The sequence below is a fragment of the Neomonachus schauinslandi genome, chromosome 9 (genome assembly GCF_002201575.2).
Source record: "Neomonachus schauinslandi chromosome 9, ASM220157v2, whole genome shotgun sequence".
Taxonomy (NCBI): domain Eukaryota; kingdom Metazoa; phylum Chordata; class Mammalia; order Carnivora; family Phocidae; genus Neomonachus; species Neomonachus schauinslandi.
This window is the reverse complement of record NC_058411.1, coordinates 26,569,687-26,593,399: the sequence shown is the minus strand read 5'-3', so window position 1 is coordinate 26,593,399 and position 23,713 is coordinate 26,569,687. Positions and strand designations below refer to the sequence as shown.

General features: G+C 38.4%; 1 protein-coding gene and 1 pseudogene across 1 annotated transcript in view; one reads left to right on the top strand and one right to left on the bottom strand.

The window, feature by feature from the left end:
• Nucleotides 1–23,713, top strand: part of YLPM1 (YLP motif containing 1) — a 74,789-nt gene that overhangs the window by 17,169 nt on the left and 33,907 nt on the right. The window contains 4 exon segments of the mRNA XM_044917928.1: nucleotides 11,394–13,514; nucleotides 16,338–16,458; nucleotides 23,020–23,440; nucleotides 23,554–23,646. Of these exon segments, the coding sequence (XP_044773863.1) occupies nucleotides 11,394–13,514; nucleotides 16,338–16,458; nucleotides 23,020–23,440; nucleotides 23,554–23,646 (2,756 nt within the window).
• LOC110571703 lies at nucleotides 20,771–22,548 on the bottom strand (annotated as a pseudogene).

Genomic DNA, 23,713 nt, shown 5'->3' with positions numbered 1-23,713 from the left:
AGTGGGCCCTTTTTACTTTTCACATTTTAAAGTAATTTTACAAATAATTTACGGACGTAACAGTAAAGGGATAGTGCAAAACAATTTATTAGAAATTTTTATAAAAATTTTACAAGAGCAAAACTCTGCATCAAGTAAATTTTGGCACATAAACGTAAAGATAAAAGATGAAATAATCCTGTCACACATTCTTCTGGCAAAGCAGAATGGTCCAGCTTCTTGGCACAAAATATTATGTAATGACATCCTTACAGTTTAATAACTATGTGGGGAGTACATTTCCTTTCTGTCCTTAGAAATATATTGTTCACTCATCGAATGTTGAGTAGAGAATATTAATCTAGGGTACTGTCATCTGAGGACTTACAGTTGGAGATTTTACTGATATGATCAGTTTCACATGTTTATTAGAGACTAGAGTGCTTCTGTCTCTGTTTATTTTTTTATTTTGACACAGCTTTCTCTCTCACTTTTCTTTGCCATTCTAGTCAGGAAATGAAAATTTCTAAATTCTCAATTGTGTTCAATGAAGCCTAAAAATAGGCTGTAATATTTTGGGCACTACAAAGCAGGGTGAGGTGACAGCTGTTTCCACCTTTGCTTCATCCTTTAGGCAAATCCATCATTCCTTCCTTATCTTTGTATTTTAATCTTTTTTGGCATAGTTGGGGATAATTGATAAACAATGATGAGTGAGTAATTAATTCTAGGATAAGGAAATTGCAGAATGTTTTAAGATACAGAAAAAAAGTCACTTAGGATCTCATAATGTATCTTAAATTTATGAAAGGATCTAATGGACCCATATAGTAATTCCATGATAATATAAGTTTTATTCTCTCTCTCTTTTTTTTAAAGAGCTAAATTTTCTCTTTGTTCTTGGGAAAGCCTATAAGAAAAAAGTCATGTTTTTTATTTTTAAATAAAATATTTTGGTTTAAGTGTTTATTTAAATTCCAGTTAACATACAGTGTAATATTAGTTTCAGGTGTTAAAATACAGTGATTCAACACTTCCATGCAACACCCGATGCTCATCACAGCAAGTGCACTTCCTAATCCCTATCACCTATTTAACCCATCCCTCCCACCCCCCACCGTCCACCTCCCCTCTGGTAACCATCAGTTTTTTCTCTATAGTTAGAAACTGTTTCTTGAAGGGGGGCATCTGGCTGGCTCAGCCAGTAGAGCATGGGACTCTTGATCTCGGGGTCAGGAGTTCAAGCCTCATGTTGGGCATAGAGCCTACTTTAAAAAAAAAGTCTATCTTGGTTTGCCTATTTTTTTCCCTTTACTCATTTGTTTTGTTTCTTAAATTCCACATATGAGTGAAATCATATGGTATTTGTCTTTCTCTGACATTTTGCTTAGCATAATACTCTCTAGCTTCATTCACATTGTTGCTAATGACAAGATTTCATTCTTTTTTATGGCTGAGTAATATTCCACCACACACGTATGTACGTATATGTATATAGACAAACACACACACACATCTCTATCCATTCATCAGTTGATGGGCACTTGGGCTGTTTCCATAATTTGGCTATTGTAGGCAATGCTGCTGTAAACACTGGGGGGCATGTATCCTTTTGAATTAGTACTTTTGTATTCTTTGGGTAAATACCTAGTAGTGCAATTCATGGATCAAAGGGTAGTTCTCTTTTTAGCTTTTTGAGGAACATCCATACCGTTTGCATTGTGGCTATACCAGTTTGCATTCCATTGTGGCTATACCAGTTTGCATTCCAACACCAACAGTGCAAGAGGGTTCCCCTTTCTCCACATCCTCACCAACAGCTGTTGTTTCTTGTGTTGTTGATTTTAGCCATTCTCTTTGTACTATAGTGTGAGTATAATAGACTGTCTAAAAAAACCAAAACAAAACAGTTCTAAAATTAGGATCCAGTGAACCCAGAGGAACCCCAAAGATTAATGGAAATTATTGATTAATAGAAATTATTGATTTTAATTTAGTAGTCTAATTTATTGATCTTTTCCTTCATGGTTAGTGCTTTTTTGTGTTGTTTAAGAAATCTTTGTTTACCCCAAGGCCATAAATACATTATCCTATTTTATCTGCTGTCTTTTATTGTTTGACCTTTTATTTTTAGGTCAACAATCTATATAGAATTGATTGTTAATGTATGGTATGAGGTAGGGGGTCATGATTTATTATTTTTCATATGGCTAATTAGTTGAGCCCAGCACCATTTATTGAAAAGGTCATCTTTTCCTTACTACTTTGGTAGTATCTCCTTCATCATGAGTCAAATGACTCATGTGAATTTGTTTCTAGACTCTATCTGTCCATCTTTGCACCAGTGTCCTGTTTTAATTACTGTAGCTTTGTGATAAATCCTGATATCTCTTAGTGTAAGTCCTCCAGTTCTGTGTTTCTAGATCAGAGGTTGGCAAACTTTCTCTGTGAAGGGCCAGATGGTAAATATTTTTAGGCTTTGCAGCCCATGTTTGGTTTCTGTCAAATATTTTTCTTTCTTCCTTTTATTTTTCACCTTTAAAAATGTAAAAAATCACTCTTAACTGGATTTGGCCCATGGGACATAGTTTACTGACCCCTGATCTAGAGCGACTTGACTATTCTTGGTCCTCTCTGTTTCCCCTGTGATGCTTAGAATCAGCTTGTCGGTTTTCGGAAACCTGCTGGAATTTTGATGAGCATTGCATAGAATCTGTTGACCATTTTGCGGAAGAATTGACATCTTTGTAATATCTCGGCTTCTGATCTGTCACACATACTTTTTGATTGGTTTTCGGATTGAAATTGTGGACCTCCTCCATTCTGTACCTGTCTTATTAGGATTAGCAAGGGATTATAAACACTATAATTTTACTCTATGCTTTCATATGTCATGGTTGTTCCTATTTATAGAGATTACTCTTGGGGGGAATTTTGATTTTAGGATCTTGGTTATACATATTAGAAAATAATTAGAAAAATTATCTCACATGAAAACTAAAAGGGCAGGAATTTGATTCCAGAATTTAATATTTTGTAATTCCCATGGTCAGCTGATTTGAGTATGGTTAGTAACTGTTGTGACAATAAGATGTTATCTTGTTTAAGGGTATTTGTATTTCTGCATACCTCTTAAGTTTTTATACCCAATTTGGAGTCTGTTTTTTTATGTCAAATCTTAAAAGTTTTATACATACCTCTAATGGCTTCATACCTAGTTTTAGGGTTTTTATTTTTTAGAAGTTTATGAAATGCCTAACTGTACAAAAATTTTCTAAATATTTAAACACCAAATACTTGTTTTTCTTTTCATCTGATCAATGGGCAATGCATGTGTTTTTATGTGATTGTATTTAGTGAATATATGCTATGTTTGTACTTTATTTCAAATGTTTTTATGTTAAAAAGGTCATAGCATTTCATTGTATTGATGTAAATATGACTTATTTTTGTACACACTTTTAAATTGAGTATCTCTTAATATATTTCTTTTCCAAAGGCTTAAAAATTCTTTACTTTTATAAATACAAAAGGTTTTGATAGTCTAACATTTGTTACATCCTTGAGCTTTGAAAATTTGGAAGTGCAGTATTGATAAATAATGGCCATTTACATGTAGTGTTGAAAGTATATTTCAATTGCTTTAACATTTTCACCCCCCAAATAAAAATAAAATGATGACCTTTGGCTGTTGATCAGCAGTTTAATCTGAAAGCAAAGCGCCCTCCCCTTTCAGGAAACTGCATATGTATGTGCAGGCATGAGCCTTGAGTAATGAGTTCCTTAACTTTTATAACCTTGCCACTGTGCTCTCTTCTTCCTTATCTCATCTGTTAGTGCCTCTTCCTTCCTTTATCCTTTCCTCTGGCCTTGAACATGCTCTTCTCTTTGTCTGGAATCCCTTTCCTGTCAGTTTTTGCTTTACTAATTCCTATTTTTCCTGCCCTATGGGGCAGGGAGTGCTTCAGTAATTATGTGTTGAGATCCTTCAGTGAGTCAGACACTGGGGATACCTCAGTGAACAAGGCCAACATGTCCCATTTTATCAAATTATGTGCTAATTGTTGATTTAGTTGCCTCACTCTTCCCGTGGACTGTGAACTCCTTGAATTAAGTATCCGTTTATTTCCAGCACTAACATAGTGCCTGACAGGTGTTCATTCACTGTTGCTTATGCCAGAATGTCTCAGTTATGGATAAAATTCTGAAGGCATTCACAGTTTGGTTAGGAAGGCAGTTCATTTGTATTCAGATTTGCTCATAATACTGGGTAATGAGTGGACAAGGGTTCTTACTGACTCTTGTACCTTGTGGAGGATAGTCTTCTCTTACCACTTATATGAACTAATGATTGCTGAATTAAATACAAAGCAGATAGCTTTACACAATTTTAATGATCTAAGATGTTTTTCCAGGCACTTTGAATTAATAAATGTAACTTCAAGAAAAGGAATTAAGCCATCACAAGCCCTGAAACAGTATCATAAATAGGTAAATAAGTAAATGAGTGGCCTCCATCCTAAGCATTGAGGTGCATCCTTTGACAAGTCCCTGGTCAGCTCCTTTCCCTTTGCCCAACAATAACTGTGCCAAGCCTTCACCACTTTGCAGAGACCATCTGTACTAGTGCTGCTTTCTTTGTCTCCGCAAACATTTTTATTTTGCTTTGTATCTTTATTTTAGCTTCCTGCCTCCCAGAGAAAATAGAGGCTTTCAGGCCCAGTGAAATTCACTTCCTGCCCTTCTGTTTACCTTACCTTACTACCCTCATCTTTCTTCTTCTAGCCTCAGAAGAAGCCCTTCTTCCTCCTCTTTAGGGCTAATTTCTCTGTGCCACTTAAAGAAATTCATTTTACATTTTTATCAAAGCAGTACATACATAAAGTTTTTAAAAATCAAGCAGAACAGCCAGCCTAGATGTGTTTTCTAATGACATCTTTTAATTCTTTAGCTGTTTCTTTTGGTAGTTACCTTCCTATCACTAAATAATATGCTTCTGCTTTCTTGATTTACACATTTTAAATGTTATATATTTACTTCCAGGTCTGATAAAGATTGGTTCTTACACTACTTTAACCCCATCTGTCTAATATATTTATATCACTGTTTTTAGATAAGTAAACCATGTTTGCTGTAGACATAAGCAGTGTGTTATAATTATATTTTCTTTAGTGTAATGACTTTTCTAGGATTTCCGATTGTCTTCCTGAAAAATGTTTAAAATAATTCTCCAACCCCAGTCTCAAAAACACCAGCTCTTTTTTTCCTGAGATCTCTCTCCCAGATTTATGCGTCTTCTTTCTTTTCACCTGCTGGGTTGGGTGGTTGGTTGCCCAAAATATCTGCCATATGGCTGTTACTCCAGCATTTCCCTTGACTATCCTCCTGGTTTGGATTCACTGTTTACTGAATCTCATGCCTTCCTGTGGTTTAGTGTCTCTTTTTCCCAGAATGCATGCTCAAGTAACTTACTAGGAGACCGTGGGTTGGAGGTAGGTACATTTTTTGAGTCTTGTGTGTCTGAAAATGTTTTTATTCTAACCTCACACTTGATTAATAATTTGGATATAGAATTTGAAGTTGAGCATTTAAAACTTTTTGATTTTATTTAAACTAAAAACAAAATTAGTTCAGCCATTTCTCCCATACCCCACCCTTGCCTCTGGCAACCACCAGCCTGTTCTCTGTATCTATGGGCTATCTCATAGATATGAGCTATCTTTGAGGTTTTTTTCTATTTATTTATTTTTACATTCCACATATAAGAGAGATCATACAGTATTTGTCTGACTTATTTCACTTAGCATAATGCCCTCAAGGTTTATCCATGTTGTCAAAAGTGGCAAGATTTTATTCTTTTTCATGGCTGAATAATATTCACTTCAGTATTGAATTTCTTTATTCCTTCTTCCATCGATGGACACTGAGGTTATTTTCATATTTTGGCTATTGTGAATACTGCAGTGAACATGGGGATGCATGTATCTTTTCAAGTTAGTTTTTTGTTGTTGTTGTTTTGTTTTCTTCAGGTATAAATACCCAGAAGTGGAATTGATGTATCATATGGTAGTTCTACTTTTAATTTTTTGAGGAACCCTCATACTGGTTTCCATGTGGCCGCACCAATTTACATTCCCACCAACCGTGTACAAGAGCTCTTTTTTCCATATCCTTGCCAACACTTGTTATTTTTAGTCTTTTTGAAAATAGCCATTCTAACAGGAGTGGGGTAATATCTCATTGTGGTTTCAATTTGCATTTCCTTAATGATTAATGATGTAGAACATCTTTTCATGTACCTACTGCCATCTGTATGTCTTCTTTGGAAAAATACCAGTTCAGATCTTCTGCCCATTTTTTAATCAGATTGTCTGTATTTTTGCTACAGTTGTGTGAGTTCTTTATTTTGGATGTTAGCCCCTTATCAGATATAATATTTGTAAGTATTTTCTCCCAATCAGTAGGTCGCCTTTTTGTTTTGTTGATGGTTTTCTTTGCTGTACAGACGCTTGGTAGTTTAATGTGGTCCCACTTGTTTATTTTTGCTTTTTGCTTTTGATATCAGATTCAAAAAATCATTGCCAAGACCCATGTCAAGGAGCTTACCACTTATGTTTTTTTCTAGGAGTTTTATGGTTTGGGTTCTTACTTTCAGGTCTTTAATCCATTTTGAGTTAGTTTTTGTGTATAGTGTGAGATGCACTATAGTTGCATTCTTCTGTATGTGGCTGTTCGATTTTCCCAGGATCATTTATTGAAGAGACTGTCCTTTCTCCATTTCTCCATCATATATTCTTGGCTCCTTTGTTATAAAGTAATTGACTGTATATGTGCAGGTTTTTTTGGCGGGGGGGGCTCTCTGTTCTGTTCCATTGATCTGTGTGTCTGTATTTATGCCAGTACCAAACTGTTTAACACCATTGACATACTACACACTGAAGTTGAACATAATTATTCCTCAAGGTTTTAGGGTCATCATCCTATTTTCTTCTGTCACTTAGTGTAGGTGCTGTACTGTTCTGATTCTTTTCCTTTTTAGCTGACTTCTCCCTATTGCCAAAAACTTTTCCCCTGGTATTCTAAAAGTTCATAGTCGGTTTTGTTTTGTTTTGTTTTACTAATTATCCTGGGTACTTAGTGAGCTAGGCCCTTTCTGTCTGGACATGGGAATCTCTTAACTCTTAAATCTTTATCCTATTTCTTTATTAATTTTTTTTCTTGTTTTCTGTTTTTTTTCTTTCTGGAACTCCTCATTAGTAGGTTTCTGGACCTGCTAGATTGATTATATTTGTTTCTTTTTCATTTGGTTGTACTTTCTGAGATACTACTAATCCTTTTATTGCATTTTATTTGGAGAATTTAAAAAATTTCTGTAGTTCTTTTGGTTCTGATCCTTTTTTATATATAGCAAATTGATTTATAGGTACAGTACCTTTAAGAATCTGAGGATATTATTTGGGTTTTTGTTTTTTTTTTTAGTTGTCTTCTGATTTTTGCATTATCTCTGTTTTCTCCAGATTTATGACCTTGTTTACCTTTGGTCTCTTCCTTTTGTTTTGGAGACATTCCTCAAATACCTAGGTATTAAAATAAATATCCATTTATATTTAAGTGTGGGGGACACAGACAAGCTAATTGGAAGCTCTGTGTATATGTGGGGAACTTACCAACTATTGTTGCTCCCACTCAGTAACTTCAGGTTTTGTTTTAGGTGGTAGGGCAAAGAACTGCTACTGTTAGAGGGCCCTCAGATTCAAGAATTTAGGGACATTCAGCCTAAAGAAAGTCTGGTTGATGGTTCTGAATATAGGTTTTATTTATTTATTTATAAGTATTTTGAATTGTATTTTTTTTTTAAGATTTTTTAATTTATTTATTTGACAGAGAGAGAGGGAACGCAGGGGAAGTGGGAGAGGGAGAAGCAGGCTTCCCGGCAGAGCAGGGAGCCCGATGTGGGGCTCGATCCCAGGACTCTGGGATCACGACCTGAGCCGAAGACACATGCTTAACGACTGAGCCACCCAGGCGCCCCATGAATATAGATTTTAATTTACTATTTTTAGCCCGGAAGTCTTATTCCTCTCCTTCATGGTATCTAAGAATTTTGACTCTCTGGGGTTCTGTGAGCAAACCAGCCCATTTTTATTGCATCCCCTTCTACTATCAGCATTCTAAACTTCTAAGCTTCTTCTTGCTCCATATGTTACCACTCATGTTTGCTCTTTGTCTTCCAGAATTTAAAACCAAACTCTCATCTGCTGGCGGTCCCTTTTCTGTTTATAATGGGTTTATGTATATTGAAATTCCTTGTGATGACTCTGTGTTCTGTCAATTTGGCTAGGCTGTAGTACCTTTCCCAGAGTTCCCTTATATGTTTCTGATTAGGATGGGTCACAAGGGAGATTTCTGCATCTGACATGAAATATTTATCCCTGGACAACTGAAAAAAGATTCTTACCTATTCCCCAGAAAAGGATATAAAGTCCCTTTTTTGTCTTTGGAGAAATCTTCATTCTTCTAGCTGGGTCACACTCTCTCTTTGATACTCTGTAATTTAAACTCTGAGATATAAAATTAACTATTATTAATACATCTTATGTTAGATGATAAGGAAGAAAAATCAGCCAAAGATGTTTGACTAATACATATGTATATATTTAAACATATTAAATTAAGGAAGAAATATTCCTAACTGTTATGGTCCTTTCTGCAACTGGTCATGTAACCATAGTTGGTATTTATAACTAACTACCTTCTTCTGCCAGCCATTTTGTAGTCCCTTTGTTCTCAGCATGCACCTCAGGTGGTCCTGGTTTTTTGCCTGGTGGAGTGACCCAAACCTTCATTGTTGAAGGGTCTGGGCTGTTGACAGTCCTGTCTGAATTGAGTTATTGTCATTTTTTATTGACTTTAATCACAGGACATGGAAGTGCTGAGAGGTGTTCTAGAGGATCTCCATTCCAGACAGTCCTCCTTACCCTCATTGTGCAGTAGTAACCCAATTTCCTCTTGCAGCTCAGGACCAATCACCCCCAGCCAGTACAGTAGCTCCCTTCTTTGCCTGTTGATTCAGAACCCAAAGTAGCCAGGTGAGAGTCTCAACTTGAGTTTAATGGGAGTTACTGTTGTCTCCCCTGATGGGAGCATTCCTCCCTTTGAAACTAAAAGACTTCTAGACCAGCAAAGCCTGATGTCAACAGGGATAGGAAATAAATGTTTTATCTGAAACTGAATTTATTATTCTTCATTGATTTCCGAAACAAATAAGAGAAAAAACTCTTCTCTTTCTCATTAAAAGCATGAAAGGTATCACCATCCGTTTAGGCCTAAGCCAGAAACCTTGGAATCATCCTAAATTCTTCCCTTTTGTTGTCATTTTAATCTTACCTGTTAGAAAGTCCTATGCATTTTACCTTCTTTCACATCTCTCACTTTTATCTCCTCTACATCCTCATGTCAGTCACTGCCTTAGAACAGGCTTCACTTTCATTTACCCAAATCGTGGAAACAATCTACAATAAACTTTCCCACCTATCCATCTGCTACTTTTCTGCTAGAGCAATCTTTTAAAAATCAGACCATCTGTAGTGGCTGTAAGTCTCATTAAGTAATTCCCAACTTCTTACCCAGCTAAATTAATTCACCTATGGTAACAAATCTAAAGTCACATGCCTTAATAAATTAGAGGTTTATTCTTTCTCCACACTTACATGATGGTAATGTCAAGAAGCCAGGTTCCTTCTAATTTGCTACTTTTCTTTTTTTTTTCCTTTTTATTTATTTATTTTTTTAAGATTTTATTTATTTATTTGACAGAGACATAGCGAGAGAGGGAACACAAGCAGGGGGGAGTGGGAGAGGGAGAAGCAGGCTTCCTGCCAAGCAGGGAGCCCGATGCGGGGCTCGATCCCAGGACCCTGGGACCACGACCTGAGCCGAAGGCAGATGCTTAACGACTGAGCCACCCAGGAGCCCCTAATTTGCTACTTTTCATCCCCTAGTATATTGCTCTTATCTACATGGTCCAACATGCTTCACCAGCATGTCCGAGCCAGCATGAAAAATCAAAGGGTGAAGAGGAAGATGTGCCCTTCCCTTTAAGGGTATAACCCAGAAGGATGTGCTGGTCATTTTCACTTTCAGCCCATTGGCAAGAACATGGCTACAAGTTCTAGCTGCAGGAGAATTTGGGAAAGAGAGTCAGTCTTGAGTTTGGCTAGCTTTGTGTCCATCTAAAAATGAAGAGGCTCAGTTACTGTAGGAAAAGGGGGAATGGCCATTGGAGGGGCACCAGTAGTCTCTGCTACACAAGGCATACAAGGTCTCCTAGAGATTGATTCTTGCCTACTCTTTGCCTTGTCTCTTAGTTCCTTCCCTTTCCACTCCTTTCCCAGCTCTCCCTAATCTGTCTCCTCTTTGCCAAAGCCATACTCAACTGTTGCACTTCCAAACATGCCATGCTGGTGTGTGTTTCTCTGCCTTTCCTCACAGTGTTTCCTTAACCACTTCCTTGCCACCCATTTCCCTTATCGCCAATATGCTCTGTTAGCCTGGCCTCAGAGAATTTGTCTTTCAAGACTTAATGTAAGCATCATCTATTGTATAAAGCCTTTATTGGACAGCAACCCCCCCCCTCCCAACTCTGGTAGAATTGAACATCCCCTCCTCTGTTGCCCTTGTTATATGCAGATAGACTTCTGTCATTGCACCTTATTTACACTTAGATTCTCTTTCTCCTCCATTGTAAATCCTTTGAGGGCAACAGATGACATTTTATTTGTATATCCCTTGGATGTACTATAGTGCTTGGCAGGGGATGTGCACTAAAAATTTACAGAATGAGCAATTAGGTCCATAGCAAATTTTCAGGGCACTGTTCAGACTTTAAAATGTCAGGGTGAACTCTTAAGATACAGCTGGCTACTGTCTTTTTGAATTTTTGTCAGTTAGTCCAGATGATAATGTTAGTTCCAACAATATTTATAATCATCCTATATTATCTTTCTGATTGTTTCCTATTTAGTTGTTAGTTATATTTTAATTCTGAAAGTACTCTCAGAATTAGCTGTGGCATTTTTTTCCCCATTAAAAATGAGTGGACTTTTCTGTCTACTAAGTCACAATGTTTATAATTGCTTTTTAACAATTTAGTATATCAGTGACTTGCTGCAGGAGATGTTTTGAAGTGAATTACAATAATACTGACATGATTTCCAAAGCCTGTCCTGAGACCTTCTGAGCACTGCCATTTTAGTGTACTGATTCTAAGATAGATGCCTCAGGATTTATATGATGACTGAAAGAGTCATTTTTGTAAACAGATTCTAAGGCACGATTGCCTTAAATATTCTTACATGGAGAATATTTTTTTTCTGCTTTACTGTCTTGAGTAATATCTTTTGTTTTACTTGTAGATTTGATGGTCCTCGAAGATTTGAGGATTTAGGGTCAAGGTGTGAAGGACCGAGACCCAAAGGGCCTCGTTTTGAAGGAAATCGCCCCGATGGGCCAAGACCCAGATATGAAGGTCACCCAACAGAGGGCACTAAAAGCAAATGGGGAATGATTCCCCGGGGGCCAGCATCTCAGTTTTATATTACCCCCAATACATCCCTCAGTCCTCGACAGAGTGGACCACAGTGGAAAGGCCCCAAGCCAGCTTTTGGACAGCAACATCAGCAGCAACCTAAATCACAAGCAGAACCTCTTTCAGGAAACAAAGAACAATTAGCAGACACCAATAGTAACCAGCAGAAGAATTTTAAAATGCAGTCAGCTACATTTTCCATTGCTACAGATATAAAGGATGCCAAGGCGGCTCAGTCAAATGAGAATCTAAGCGACTCTCAACAAGAGCCACCTAAAAGCGAAGTCTCGGAAGGGCCCATAGAGCCTTCTAATTGGGACCAGAATTCTCAAAGTATGGAGACTCAAATGGACAAAGCCCAAGCTGTTACTCAGCCTGTATCCCTTGCAAATAAACCTCTACCTTCTCAATCTGCTTTTCCCTCAAAACCAGGGGGGATGGAGGGAGGAGCAGCAGTGACAACGTCATCATCATTAACTGCAGATAATGATTTTAAACCTTTGGGTATCGGTCTGCCCCATTCAGAAAACAGCCAAGAGAAAGGGCTGCCTCGGCCAGATAATAGAGATAATAGGTTAGAAGGCAATCGAGGCAGCAGCTCATCTTACAGAGGTCCTGGGCAAAGCAGAATGGAAGACACACGGGATAAAGGACTAGTAAATAGAGGTCGAGGCCAGGCACTCAGCCGTGGCCCGGGGTTGGTCAAGCAAGAAGACTTTCGTGATAAGATGATGGGTAGAAGAGAAGACAGTCGAGAGAAGATGAATAGAGGAGAAGGCAGTCGAGACAGAGGGTTGATGAGGCCAGGAGGCAGTCGGGAGAAAGTGCCGGGTGGTCTGCAAGGCAGCCAGGACAGGGGTAGAGCTGGCAGCCGAGAAAGGGGACTACCTCGGAGGGCTGGCAGTCAGGAGAGAGGACCTCCTCGAAGGGCTGGGAGTAGGGAGAGAGTACCACCACGAAGAGCCGGGAGTAGGGAGAGGGGACCACCTCGAGGGCCTGGCAGTAGGGAAAGGGGACTGGGAAGACCAGATTTTGGTCGTGACAGAGGTCCATTTAGACCAGAACCAGGAGATGGTGGGGAAAAAATGTATCCATATCACCGAGATGAGCCTCCTAGGGCTCCATGGAACCATGGAGAAGAGAGAGGGCATGAAGAGTTCCCATTAGATGGTAGAAATGCTCCAGTGGAACGAGAAAGACTTGATGATTGGGATAGAGAAAGATACTGGAGAGAATGTGAACGTGACTATCAAGAAGATACACTAGATCCATATAACAGAGAGGACAGGTTCTCAGCACCATCATCTCGATCTCATGATGGAGATAGACGAGGCCCTTGGTGGGATGATTGGGAGAGAGATCAGGATATGGATGAGGACTACAACAGGGAAATGGACAGGGACTTGGACAGGGATGTGGATCGGATTGGAAGACCCATGGATATGTATGATAGAAATTTGGATAATGAGTGGGACAGAGATTATGGGAGACCACTGGATGAACAAGAATCACAGTTTCGTGAACGGGATATTCCATCTCTTCCACCTTTACCACCCCTCCCACCTCTTCCACCTTTGGATAGATATCGGGATGATAGATGGAGAGAAGAAAGAAATCGAGACCATGGGTATGATCGAGATTTTCGTGATAGGGGTGAGTTGAGAATCCGAGAGTATCCAGAAAGAGGAGATACATGGCGGGAAAAGCGAGATTATATCCCTGACAGAATGGACTGGGAAAGAGAACGGTTGTCAGACAGATGGTACCCATCTGATGTGGATAGACATTCCCCCATGGCGGAACATATGCCCTCCTCACATCATTCTTCTGAAATGATGGGGTCGGATACAAACTTAGACTCTGACCAAGGCCTTGGAGGGGTAATGGTTCTCAGTCAGAGGCAGCACGAAATCATTTTGAAAGCTGCACAAGAACTGAAAATGCTTCGGTAAGTTGACTACTTAAGATCATTTCTTTTAGTCAAAACCACATGCAGACTGCTCTTTTAAAGTGATGTGATATATTTGAATGGAATAATTTTGCTTCAAGTTCTTATCTTGTAATTTTTAAATTTGTAACCTGGCCATTTGGTGCTGTTTTAGGGTTAGGATATGTATTTAGGAACTGTGTTAATTGTAAGCTTATGTCCTGAAATCTGAAAATTTGATAGCCGCTCTTGGCTTTTATAAATGTGTTGCTGACATACCATTATACTTGTGCATGTTTCAAGTGTCAAACTTCAACTCTCCAGTGCTCTGGACTTCACAGAGCTCATATGTAACATATCTTTTTTTTTTTTTTCCAGGAGGCATTTTTGTTCTTTGGTATTAGATCTGATAGACTTCATATTCACTAATCTTTGATAAAACTTTGGAAAGTGCTGTAAGGTTTTTCTCTGTTGAAGCTAAGAATGGTTTACCTGAAAGCGTCCTCAGATTTGTCTAACCATTGATACTTTCTTTCTGGGTGTTTTATCTTTCCTTATAACTAGAAGCAGATATCTCTACTTGAGGATGTTACTTGTTAGTGCATAATCAAATATTTTCTTTGTGAAATGGAGAATAGATCTTGGATTTCTTTTTTTTTTTTTTTTTAATTTTTTTTTTTTTTTTTAGATTTTATTTATTTATTTGAGAGAGAGAGACAGATGGTGAGAGAGAGCACAAGTCGGGAGGCGAGGGAGAAGCAGGCTCCCCGCAGAGCAGGGAGCCCGATGCGGGGCTCGATCCCAGGACCCTGGGATCATGACCTGAGCCGAAGGCAGACGCTTAACCGACTGAGCCACCCAGGCGCCCCTAGATCTTGGATTTCTTGATTTGCAGTCACCTAACTATGTATAGATATCTATATAAAGCTTCCCAGGTAGTAGCAATAAAAAAAAAGCTAACATTGCATGCTTACTATGTGCCAGGAACTATACTGAGTACTTTGTATATATTCATTTAATCCCTAAACCAACCAAATCCTGAGATAAGATTTTAGGAGTCATTGATAGATTGTCAGCTTTTTGAGTAATTTCTTAGGAATTAACAGTGTTTTGAGAAAATAAATTAATGGTTAGCTTTTGATATATTCCAGTGTATTATGTTTCCTTCATTTTTCAATTCTGGTCTACAGTTGTAGATTATATCAATTGAAATTATAACTGAAGCTTTATGACTAGAAAAGTATAATGAGGAAAAACACCTGTAGGTCAAGATGAGAGATCTGGTATCTCAGGCAGCACAGCAGATTTCTGTCTATAGAAGATATGCTCTGAGAGATTGGACTCTTCCAGATTACTCATGAAGAAGATGTGAAAGCATGCTAGAGAACATTTAGTTACTGCATTGTTCACTTTTAAATTATTGACACCTTTAATTTAATCCCCACTGTGTGTGGGGCACTGTGCTAATTGTTTAGTGTATATTATCTCAGTCCTCCTGTCTCAAATCCTTTTATCTCAAAGGCCTGCAAAGATCCTCGCTTCACAGACACTAAAGCTCAGAGAGGTTAAGTCCACTTGGCTAATCAGTGGCAAACCCAGAATTTGAATGCAGTCTGTCCAGCTCTAAAATCTGTTTTGTTTATGGAGAACACCAAGCTGATTGGTGTTACCAAGCTGCCAAGGTTTCTTTCCTTTTCTTTTTTAAAATTTCCTTTTCTCCATTATTGCTTTATATGGAAATGCTGGATAAAAGGTGCTTCTTCTTCACCATCTTTTTTTATAAAGCTTTTTCTAGGCAACATAAACATAATTAAAATATATGAAGTGATGGGTAAGAATTATCATAGTTGAATACAAGCAAGCTATGTTGTGTTGGTATAAAGTCATAATATGATTTATATGAGGCAGAAAATAAACTTTATATTTGACCCTTATTTTGTATCTATTTGAGTCACTACACCCAATGTAAGGAAAAAATTGTAAAAGGTCTGAAGAGGTTATAGATGTTACACCTGCTTTTAAGGTGGGCATTGTAAGGAAAAGTTAAAAAAAAAAAAAAAGGGAATTTGACCAGAGATTTGAAGAATAGCATGAAGAGTTATAGAATTACTCTTTAGGAATATGAAGTGTTATTTGTAAGCGTATAGACTGACATTTGTTCTCACTGTATACAGTAGGGCCATAAACTAAAATACCCAGAAGAACCAGACAAGTAACTAAAATGAGTGAAAGTGGGCCAGTACAACTCTACTTACTGAGTGTGATGAGGATTGTGGCAAACTGCTTCATCTAAAGTGGACAGCCACTACTCCAGTCATGTCATTGTTGACATGTGGAAACGTACGCCCATTCATTATTACCAAATCCCTTTAAAATTTGAATTTATATGTGAAATATTTTGCTTTGTAAATAATGGCAGCTCATTCGGATTTTAAAAATTGATGTGAAAGCAAACTTAAAAAAACTTTCTAGGCCATATTTGGCCACCATTTTGCAACCACTGGTCTAGAGTCTTCAACAAAAAGCATAGCGAGAGAACTTTTTGTTCAATGAAAGAAAAACATGACAAGTAGGTGATATTTTAGAATAGACTAACGAGGCAGATTGTAGATTCTGCCCTTGAAGATCCTTAATAATTTGTAGTCATTTATAGGTTGTAGATGACTGGTCAGTTAGCTATATAAAGGCAAGAAGAGTGTTACCCTGCTGGTGCTCTGTGGGCACTGTAGAGGGTTTTAGAACTAGGTGTTTAGGTCTCTTTTTTGTTCTTTGATATCAATTGTAGTCACTTAGGAATGGAGTAAACATGCCTTAATGTACCATGGCAATTTTATTTGTTCACAGGGAACAGAAAGAACAGCTTCAAAAGATGAAAGACTTTGGGTCAGATCCCCAGATGCCTGACCATCTGCCGCCCCAGGATGCGAGGTTGCAGAACGCATCTTCAAGGCCTGGAATGTACCCGGTATGGGAAAATGTGTGTTCAGGGAATGAAATGATTCCTACCTTGTATGTTTATATGTTGTTTGATTTTTTTCTATTGTAGTAAGTATAAAATTTCCTCTATAAAAAATGTAAATTTGGGGAAAGTAAAAAGCTAATGGTAATTGACCTTTGAAAATCTTTTAAATGTGGTCAGAAGTGTGACAGATGCATTTTTCTCCTAGGTTTTGATAAGTACACCAAGCACACCTGAGCTACATGGCTTCATGTTCACAAAACTGTAGAATTTTCCTAATAATCTCTTTTGTTCAAATAGTCCTGTTTTTCATCTGGGCAGTGCAGGGGCTCCCCATGAACCTTGTTCCTGTGAGCCTCCGAGTCTCCCCACCTCCTCGGGCTACTGGTTCCTCAGCTACAGAAGAGATCAAACATTATGCCCCAGTTCAGGCAGTAAAGTTCTGTTAAAGACTTGTTTGATCAAGTTCTCCCTTTGTTTTGCATTCATTTTTGTTGTTGTTTGTTGTTTTTACCTTTATGCCAGTGATGGGCTTTAAAAAATGTTTTCATGCAAATAACTTTATAACAACACGAGAGAAAAAAACTCAAACCATTTCATGAAATTAACTCTTCATTTTTCAGTGTTCCCTTTCATCCCAATCTAACACATAATACTCATACATAGTTGTTAGCACCAGTGGCCACCATGATGTCACCTCTCCATGTCCCATGTCCCAACCTGTGTGTGCATCCATCAGCATCCGGATGTGTATCCTGTCACTCAGCATATTCAAAGTGGAGTTCATTATCATTCTCCATTAAATTTGTTCTTCTCACCATTACCTAGTCACCCAAGCTGGAAACCTGAAAGTCAGCCTTAACTCTTTCCTTTGTCCTACCCTTCCATAGCCAGTCATTCTGTTGATTGATTTTACTACCTTTTTAATATTGTTCAGATATACTGTCCTGTACTTCCCCACAACCTCAGTTCTAGTCTTCATCAGCTCTTGCCTAGATTATTTAAGAAACATCCTCGTTCATCTCCCCGTCTCATTCCCCTCTGATCCATTCTCCATTCTGCTACTAGAGTGATTATTTTACTATATTTTTGAATCAAAGATTGAGGTATAATTTACATGTCATAACTCATTTTAAGCCTACATAGGTTGAGTTTTGACAAATATAAAGAAGAACAAAATTTCCATTACCCCAAAAAGTTCTCTAGTGCCATTCTGTACTCTTGTGCTTCACTTTAGACAGCACTGATGGGACTTCTGGCCAACTGGACATGCAAAAACATAAATCTGACTCTGTTGTGCACCCTGGCTTTAGAATGCTTCCCTATTCCCCCATGGCTTTCAGGATAAAATCTAGAGTCCTTTGCATGACCTTTTATGTTCTTCCTGACCTGGCCTGACCTCTACTTACCATTACTTAACCATTACCATCACTCTCCTACACTCTGCTTTCCTTCCACATGGAGCTTCTTACAACTCTGCAAGTGTGCCAGTCTCTTACCTCTCCATCCCTTTGCCACGTGCATGTTGTTCTCTAAAGCCGGAGTTTCTTTTCTTTCTCTTCTTATCCCCTTCTCCACCTAGTTCATTCTTGTTCATTTTTAGAACTCAGCTCCGTATCTTCCCTTCCACTTGTGTAAGATGGTTGCCTTCACATGTACCCCTCTAACATCTTGTACAAGCCTCTGTCATAGCCATTATCCTGTGGTATTTTGTCTGTTACCTCGTCTGTCTTTCCTTCTAAACAGAGCTCATGGGGTGCCAGGATGGCTCAGTAGGTTAAGCGTCTGCTTGGGCTCAGGTCATGATCTCAGGGTCCTAGGATTGAGCCCCACGTTGGGCTCCCTGCTCAGCGGGGAGTCTGCTTCTCCTTCTGCCCCTCCCCCTGCTTGTGCATGCACTCTCTGTCTCTCAAATAAATAAATAAAATCTTTAAAAATAATAATAATAATAATCTTAAATTCCCAAAGTGGGATACTTCAGTTACAGAATAAGGACATTTTTAATGATTCCTGGAATACAGCCAGGGGCTCTTGAAAATAGTTGTATAAGATGTATACCAGAGCCTTGTAAGTATCAGCTACTTAATATTTTTGGTAGATTTAATAGTTTTAATAAAATGTTTTAATATGCATTTTTGATAATTAGTGAACATGAGGTTTTTTTTTACATATTAATTATATTCTTATAAAAATTCTATTTTGTTCTTTACCCATTTACTCTTTGACTCTTGAGGTTTTTCTTACCAATTTATATTATTAATGTAGATATTAATCTTTTCTCATATAAATACTGTAGGGATGTTTTGTTTTTTAAAAAATGTATCTATTGCTTTCACTGTGTAGTATGAAGAAAACTCCTTCTATTTTATTTATAGACATAGTCTCAAGAGTTCTTAAGATATTTGAAACAGGCCTGGATAGCTCCAGACACGATAGTTTTTGTCTTATATGGGCATTTTCTTGAAGTTTAAAATGGCATAATCGAATGTTTACTCTTAGGTAGTAACCCTTTGTCTTTGTAGCCTGTAGCTATCTCTAGTTAAACAACATTTCTTATGTATTGGCCAAATCCAAATCCATTTTGTTACTCAAAAAGTTTGTTTTTAAAGTACAGCCCATACATGAGTAAATATGTAAGTAATATATATTGTTGGCTGGTCTATATAAGGTCTAAAATAGCTGTCAGTGAAGAACAAACAAACCAGACACAGTGAACTAAGAGAAAAGTATAGTGACCATTTGAATCAAGCTTGCAAAAATTAAAATAAAATTTGACCACTGGATTTCAATATTGAGTAGATAGGACCTATCTGTCGAGAGGTTCTACTATCTCTTTAATACACATTTCTGTTGACATTTGGGGATTGCTTTGGGAAAACAAATGTGAACATTGCACGCTACAGTGGCACTCCCTCTTGGAGAGGTTACTAAATGTCCCATTCAGTTTCTTTGTTTTGTTGTTTCCTGGTGTTGATGTTGTATGTTGGTACCAATCTTGCCACAAACTACTCTTGTCAACCAGACAACTGAATAGAAATGAGGAGGCTAGCTAGAGTTTATTTCTCTCACTGGAAATCACTCTTTTTGTAGAGATAGGTCGCCAGAGTGAGAAAGATAGTTTATAGCAGAGGTTCTTAACCAAGTGGTCAACATCAGAATTATTCATGGAGGTTTTGTTTTTAACTAATGCTAGGATCTCCCCCTACAGAAATTCAGTAGTTATGGGGTGGACCTTGGACATTTATATCTAAGTGGCTAACTCCCTAACTAGGACGGAGAAAAAGAGGGTGGTACATTGGGGGGAGGGGATAGTAGTGTTGAGGACAACTTTTTTTTAAGTGGGTATTTTATTTATTTGTACTTAAACCTATAAACCAACCAACCAACTGGTACTATTATCATAATACATTAAAATACAAAACATCGGGCGCCTGGGTGGCTCAGTCGGTTAAGCGACTGCCTTCGGCTCAGGTCATGATCCTGGAGTCCCGGGATCAAGTCTCACATCAGGCTCCCTGCTCGGCGGGGAGTCTGCTTCTCCCTCTCCCCCTCCCCCTGCTTGTGTTCCCTCTCTCGCTATGTCTCTCTCTGTCAAATAAATAAATAAAATCTTAAAAAAATAAAATAAAATAAAATAAAATACAAAACATCTTTCTGCAAATACTAGAATAATGTACAAAGTAGGAGTTATAGTAAAAGAACACAAGGGGCAGAGGAAATCCATGAAGCACATTATAGCTTAACCCTTCACCACAACAATTGAGGTTATTAACAAGTAAAGCCTCACAATGTCAGAAAATACAAATAATCCTTCATCACACACCTTTGTATTTTTACTTTCTATTCTTTTTTTTTTTTTTTTAAAGATTTTATTTATTTTTGACATAGAGTGTACAAGCAGGGGAAGCAGCAGGCAGAGGGAGAGGGAGAAGCAGGCTCCTCGCTGAGCAGGGAGCCCAATGGTGGGGCTCGATCCCAGGACCCTGGGATCATGACCCAAGCCGAAGGCAGACGCCCAACCATCTGAGCCACCCAGGCGCCTCTTTACTTCCTATTCTTGAGGTTAGATTCTAAAGCCTAAAGAAATCCAAATTAGTATTGTATCTAGTTATCTGTAGCCAGAAACATGCTACATTGTCCATAGCAGCCAGTGCTACTGAAACCTCTTTGATTATACTCCATTCATATCCCCTCAATTGACACAATAAGCATAGTGAGAAACAGAATATCAAGGCAGAGATACAGGACCCTAAAAGACAAATCCTAGGAGAAGTAATACAGCCACTGCCCAAATTGAGATTGAATAATATACTCATCGTCACACATATCCAGGCTCTATGTTCACAGAGTCATTTGGGAATAAATCCATTATTTGCTGGGTGCTAAGATACTTAGCAGTTTGCTGTATTACACCATGGCTTTCCCCAGCAGTTTCTGAGACAGACTCCACATCACTGACCAAAGTTGACTGGAACTGGATCTGGGGCTGCAGGGATTCCTCTCCACAGTTGTGGAGCTGATTGTTTCAGGAATTGTTGTTCCAGGCCTGGGGACACCAGGTCTGACTGTTGCAGGAATGGTTGTTCCATATTGAAAGGTTCCAGAAGTGTTTATCAGTTATCCCTAGTGATAGGAAGAGAAGCCTGGGTGTTCTGTAGTTGCTGAGCTGTCCTGAGTCACGCTGTTGCTGTTTGGCCAGTTGTGTTTCTGCCACCTCTTATTTCATTCTCTGGTTCTGGAACCAGGTCTAAACCTGCTTATAGCTAATGTTCAGAATGTTGGGAAGTTCTTGGATCTGCTGTAAACTGAGGTATTTCTGTCTCTGAAATCTGTCATTGAGTACATATAGTTGGGTCTGAGAGGACAGGGTTCTGATCTTCTGTTTCTTGCCCAGGGCCATATCTTCCTTCTTCACTGTTCCTTCCTCTGTAGAAGTGGGTAGTAGTTTTACTCTGGGACTGGTGGAAGAATCGGGCTGTCCCGAATAAGCAGATCCATGGAAGGAGGAAGAGGAGAGACAGTCTCCATGTAGGGTGTCTCAGCAGATGATATTTGCAAGGATGCATAATTTTCTTCAGGCCCATAAATCTCAGGCATTGGAGAAGAGTCCTTAGAATTGGGTGCTTCAGGGCAAGGCGGACATTGGGGCTTAGCTGGATCCACACTCCTGTTGCTAAGTTGAGGGTAGAAAAAGAGTGAGATTGGTTTGTTCTAAGATTTTATTTATTTATTTTATTATTTGAGAGAGAGCAGGCAGAGGGGCAAAGGGAAAGGGAGAGAAAGCTTGTCGTGGGACTTGATGCCACAACCCCGAGATCACGATCTGAGCCACCTAGGCATCCAAAGAGCGTGATTGTAAGAAAAGCCCTAGGCTTAAGTATCTAGGTGGGAGAGCTTAGAGAAATATGAAGATCTCCAGATGTAAGAATATCAGACAGGATGAAGTGGGTCACCACTGCAATAGCAAGAGCCAACCAGCCCAATCTAACAAAAGGTTGAAGACAGTTTTTTTTTCCTTTTTCTAAATAACCTAATTGAGGTATAATTTACATAGCATAGAATTTGCCCATTTTCAGTGTGTGATTCAGTGACTTTTAGTAAATTTTACCAAGCTCTGCAATCATCACCATTACCCCGTTTTAGAACATGTTCATTATCCCAGTAAGATCCCTTTTGCCAGTTTGCAGTTAATCCTCATTCCTACCCCAGGTTCCAGGCAACAATTAATCTACTTTTTTGACTCTGTAGATGTGTCTTTCTGGGCATGTCATTTAAATGGAATTCATACAATATGTGGTCTTTCATGTCTTTTAGATAGCCTAATGTTTTCAAGGTTCATCCATGAATCAGCACTTCATTTCTTTTTATTGCCAAGTAGTATTCTATTGTATGGATATACCATGTTTTGTGTATCCATTCACCAATTGATAGACATTTGGGTCATTGAATAATGCTGCTGTGAATACTTGTACAAGTCCTTAGGTGGATATGTTTTTCTTGGATAGAGACCTAGGAATGGAACTGCCAAGTGTATTGTAAATTTATGTTTAACCTTTTGAGTAAGTATTAAGTCATTTACCAAAGTGGTTGCACCATTTTACATTACCATTAGCAATCTAAGAGGGTTCTTGTTTCTCTACATTCTTGCCATCATTTGTTATTGTCTGTTTTATTAACTACAGCCATTCTACTGGGTATGAGATGGTATCTCATTATAGTTTTAATTTGTATTTCCCTAATGACTAATGATGTTGAGCATCTTTTCAAGTGCTTATTCTGGTATCTTCTTCAGAGAAATGTCCAAATTTTTTGCCCATATTTTTTTTCTATTGTTTGTCTTACTAAGTAATAAAAATTTTTCATATTCTAAGTATAAGTCCTTTATCAGATACATGATTTGCACATTTCTCTCCGATGGTGTATTTTAAAACAAAAAGTTTTTAATTTTGAGTGACTCCGGTTTATCAACTTTTTCTTTTATGGATGGAGAATCGGATTTTAATTTCTACTAATGTGTGAAAACATGATGGTATGCTTATCCACTAAAGCATTTACTCTGTTCTCCAGCCTCCAGGGTCCTATAGACCACCCCCTCCTATGGGTAAGCCACCAGGTTCAATTGTGAGGCCTTCAGCTCCACCGGCAAGATCATCTGTTCCTGTGACCAGGCCACCTATCCCAATACCACCACCACCACCTCCACTTCCTCCGCCTCCACCTCCTCCTCCAGTGATAAAGCCACAAACTTCAGCTGTGGAACAGGAACGCTGGGATGAAGATTCTTTCTATGGTCTCTGGGATACAAATGATGAACAAGGACTGAATTCAGAATTTAAACCAGAAACTGGAACAATTCCATCTGCTCCAGTGTTACCAGCCCCACATGTTCACCCTTCCATTCCCCCTCCTGGCCCATTGCCTATGGGTATGCCACCAATGTCCAAACCACCACCAGTACAGCAGACTGTTGATTATGGCCATGGCCGAGGTGAGTAATGGTGACAGGTTTGTATTTGGGATTCTCAAGAAATTGTTAGCTTCAGCTTTGTCTTCTTTAAGCTTCATTCTTAATAATGTTTTTTCCCTGACTTGGTTCACCAGATATGTCCACTAATAAAGTTGAACAGATACCCTATGGAGAAAGAATAACCTTGCGCCCAGATCCACTACCTGAAAGATCAACGTTTGAGACAGGTAGGAGTCCCAGAGAGATCAGTACTTTTTTTTATTATTAACATACAATGTATTATTTGTTTCAGGG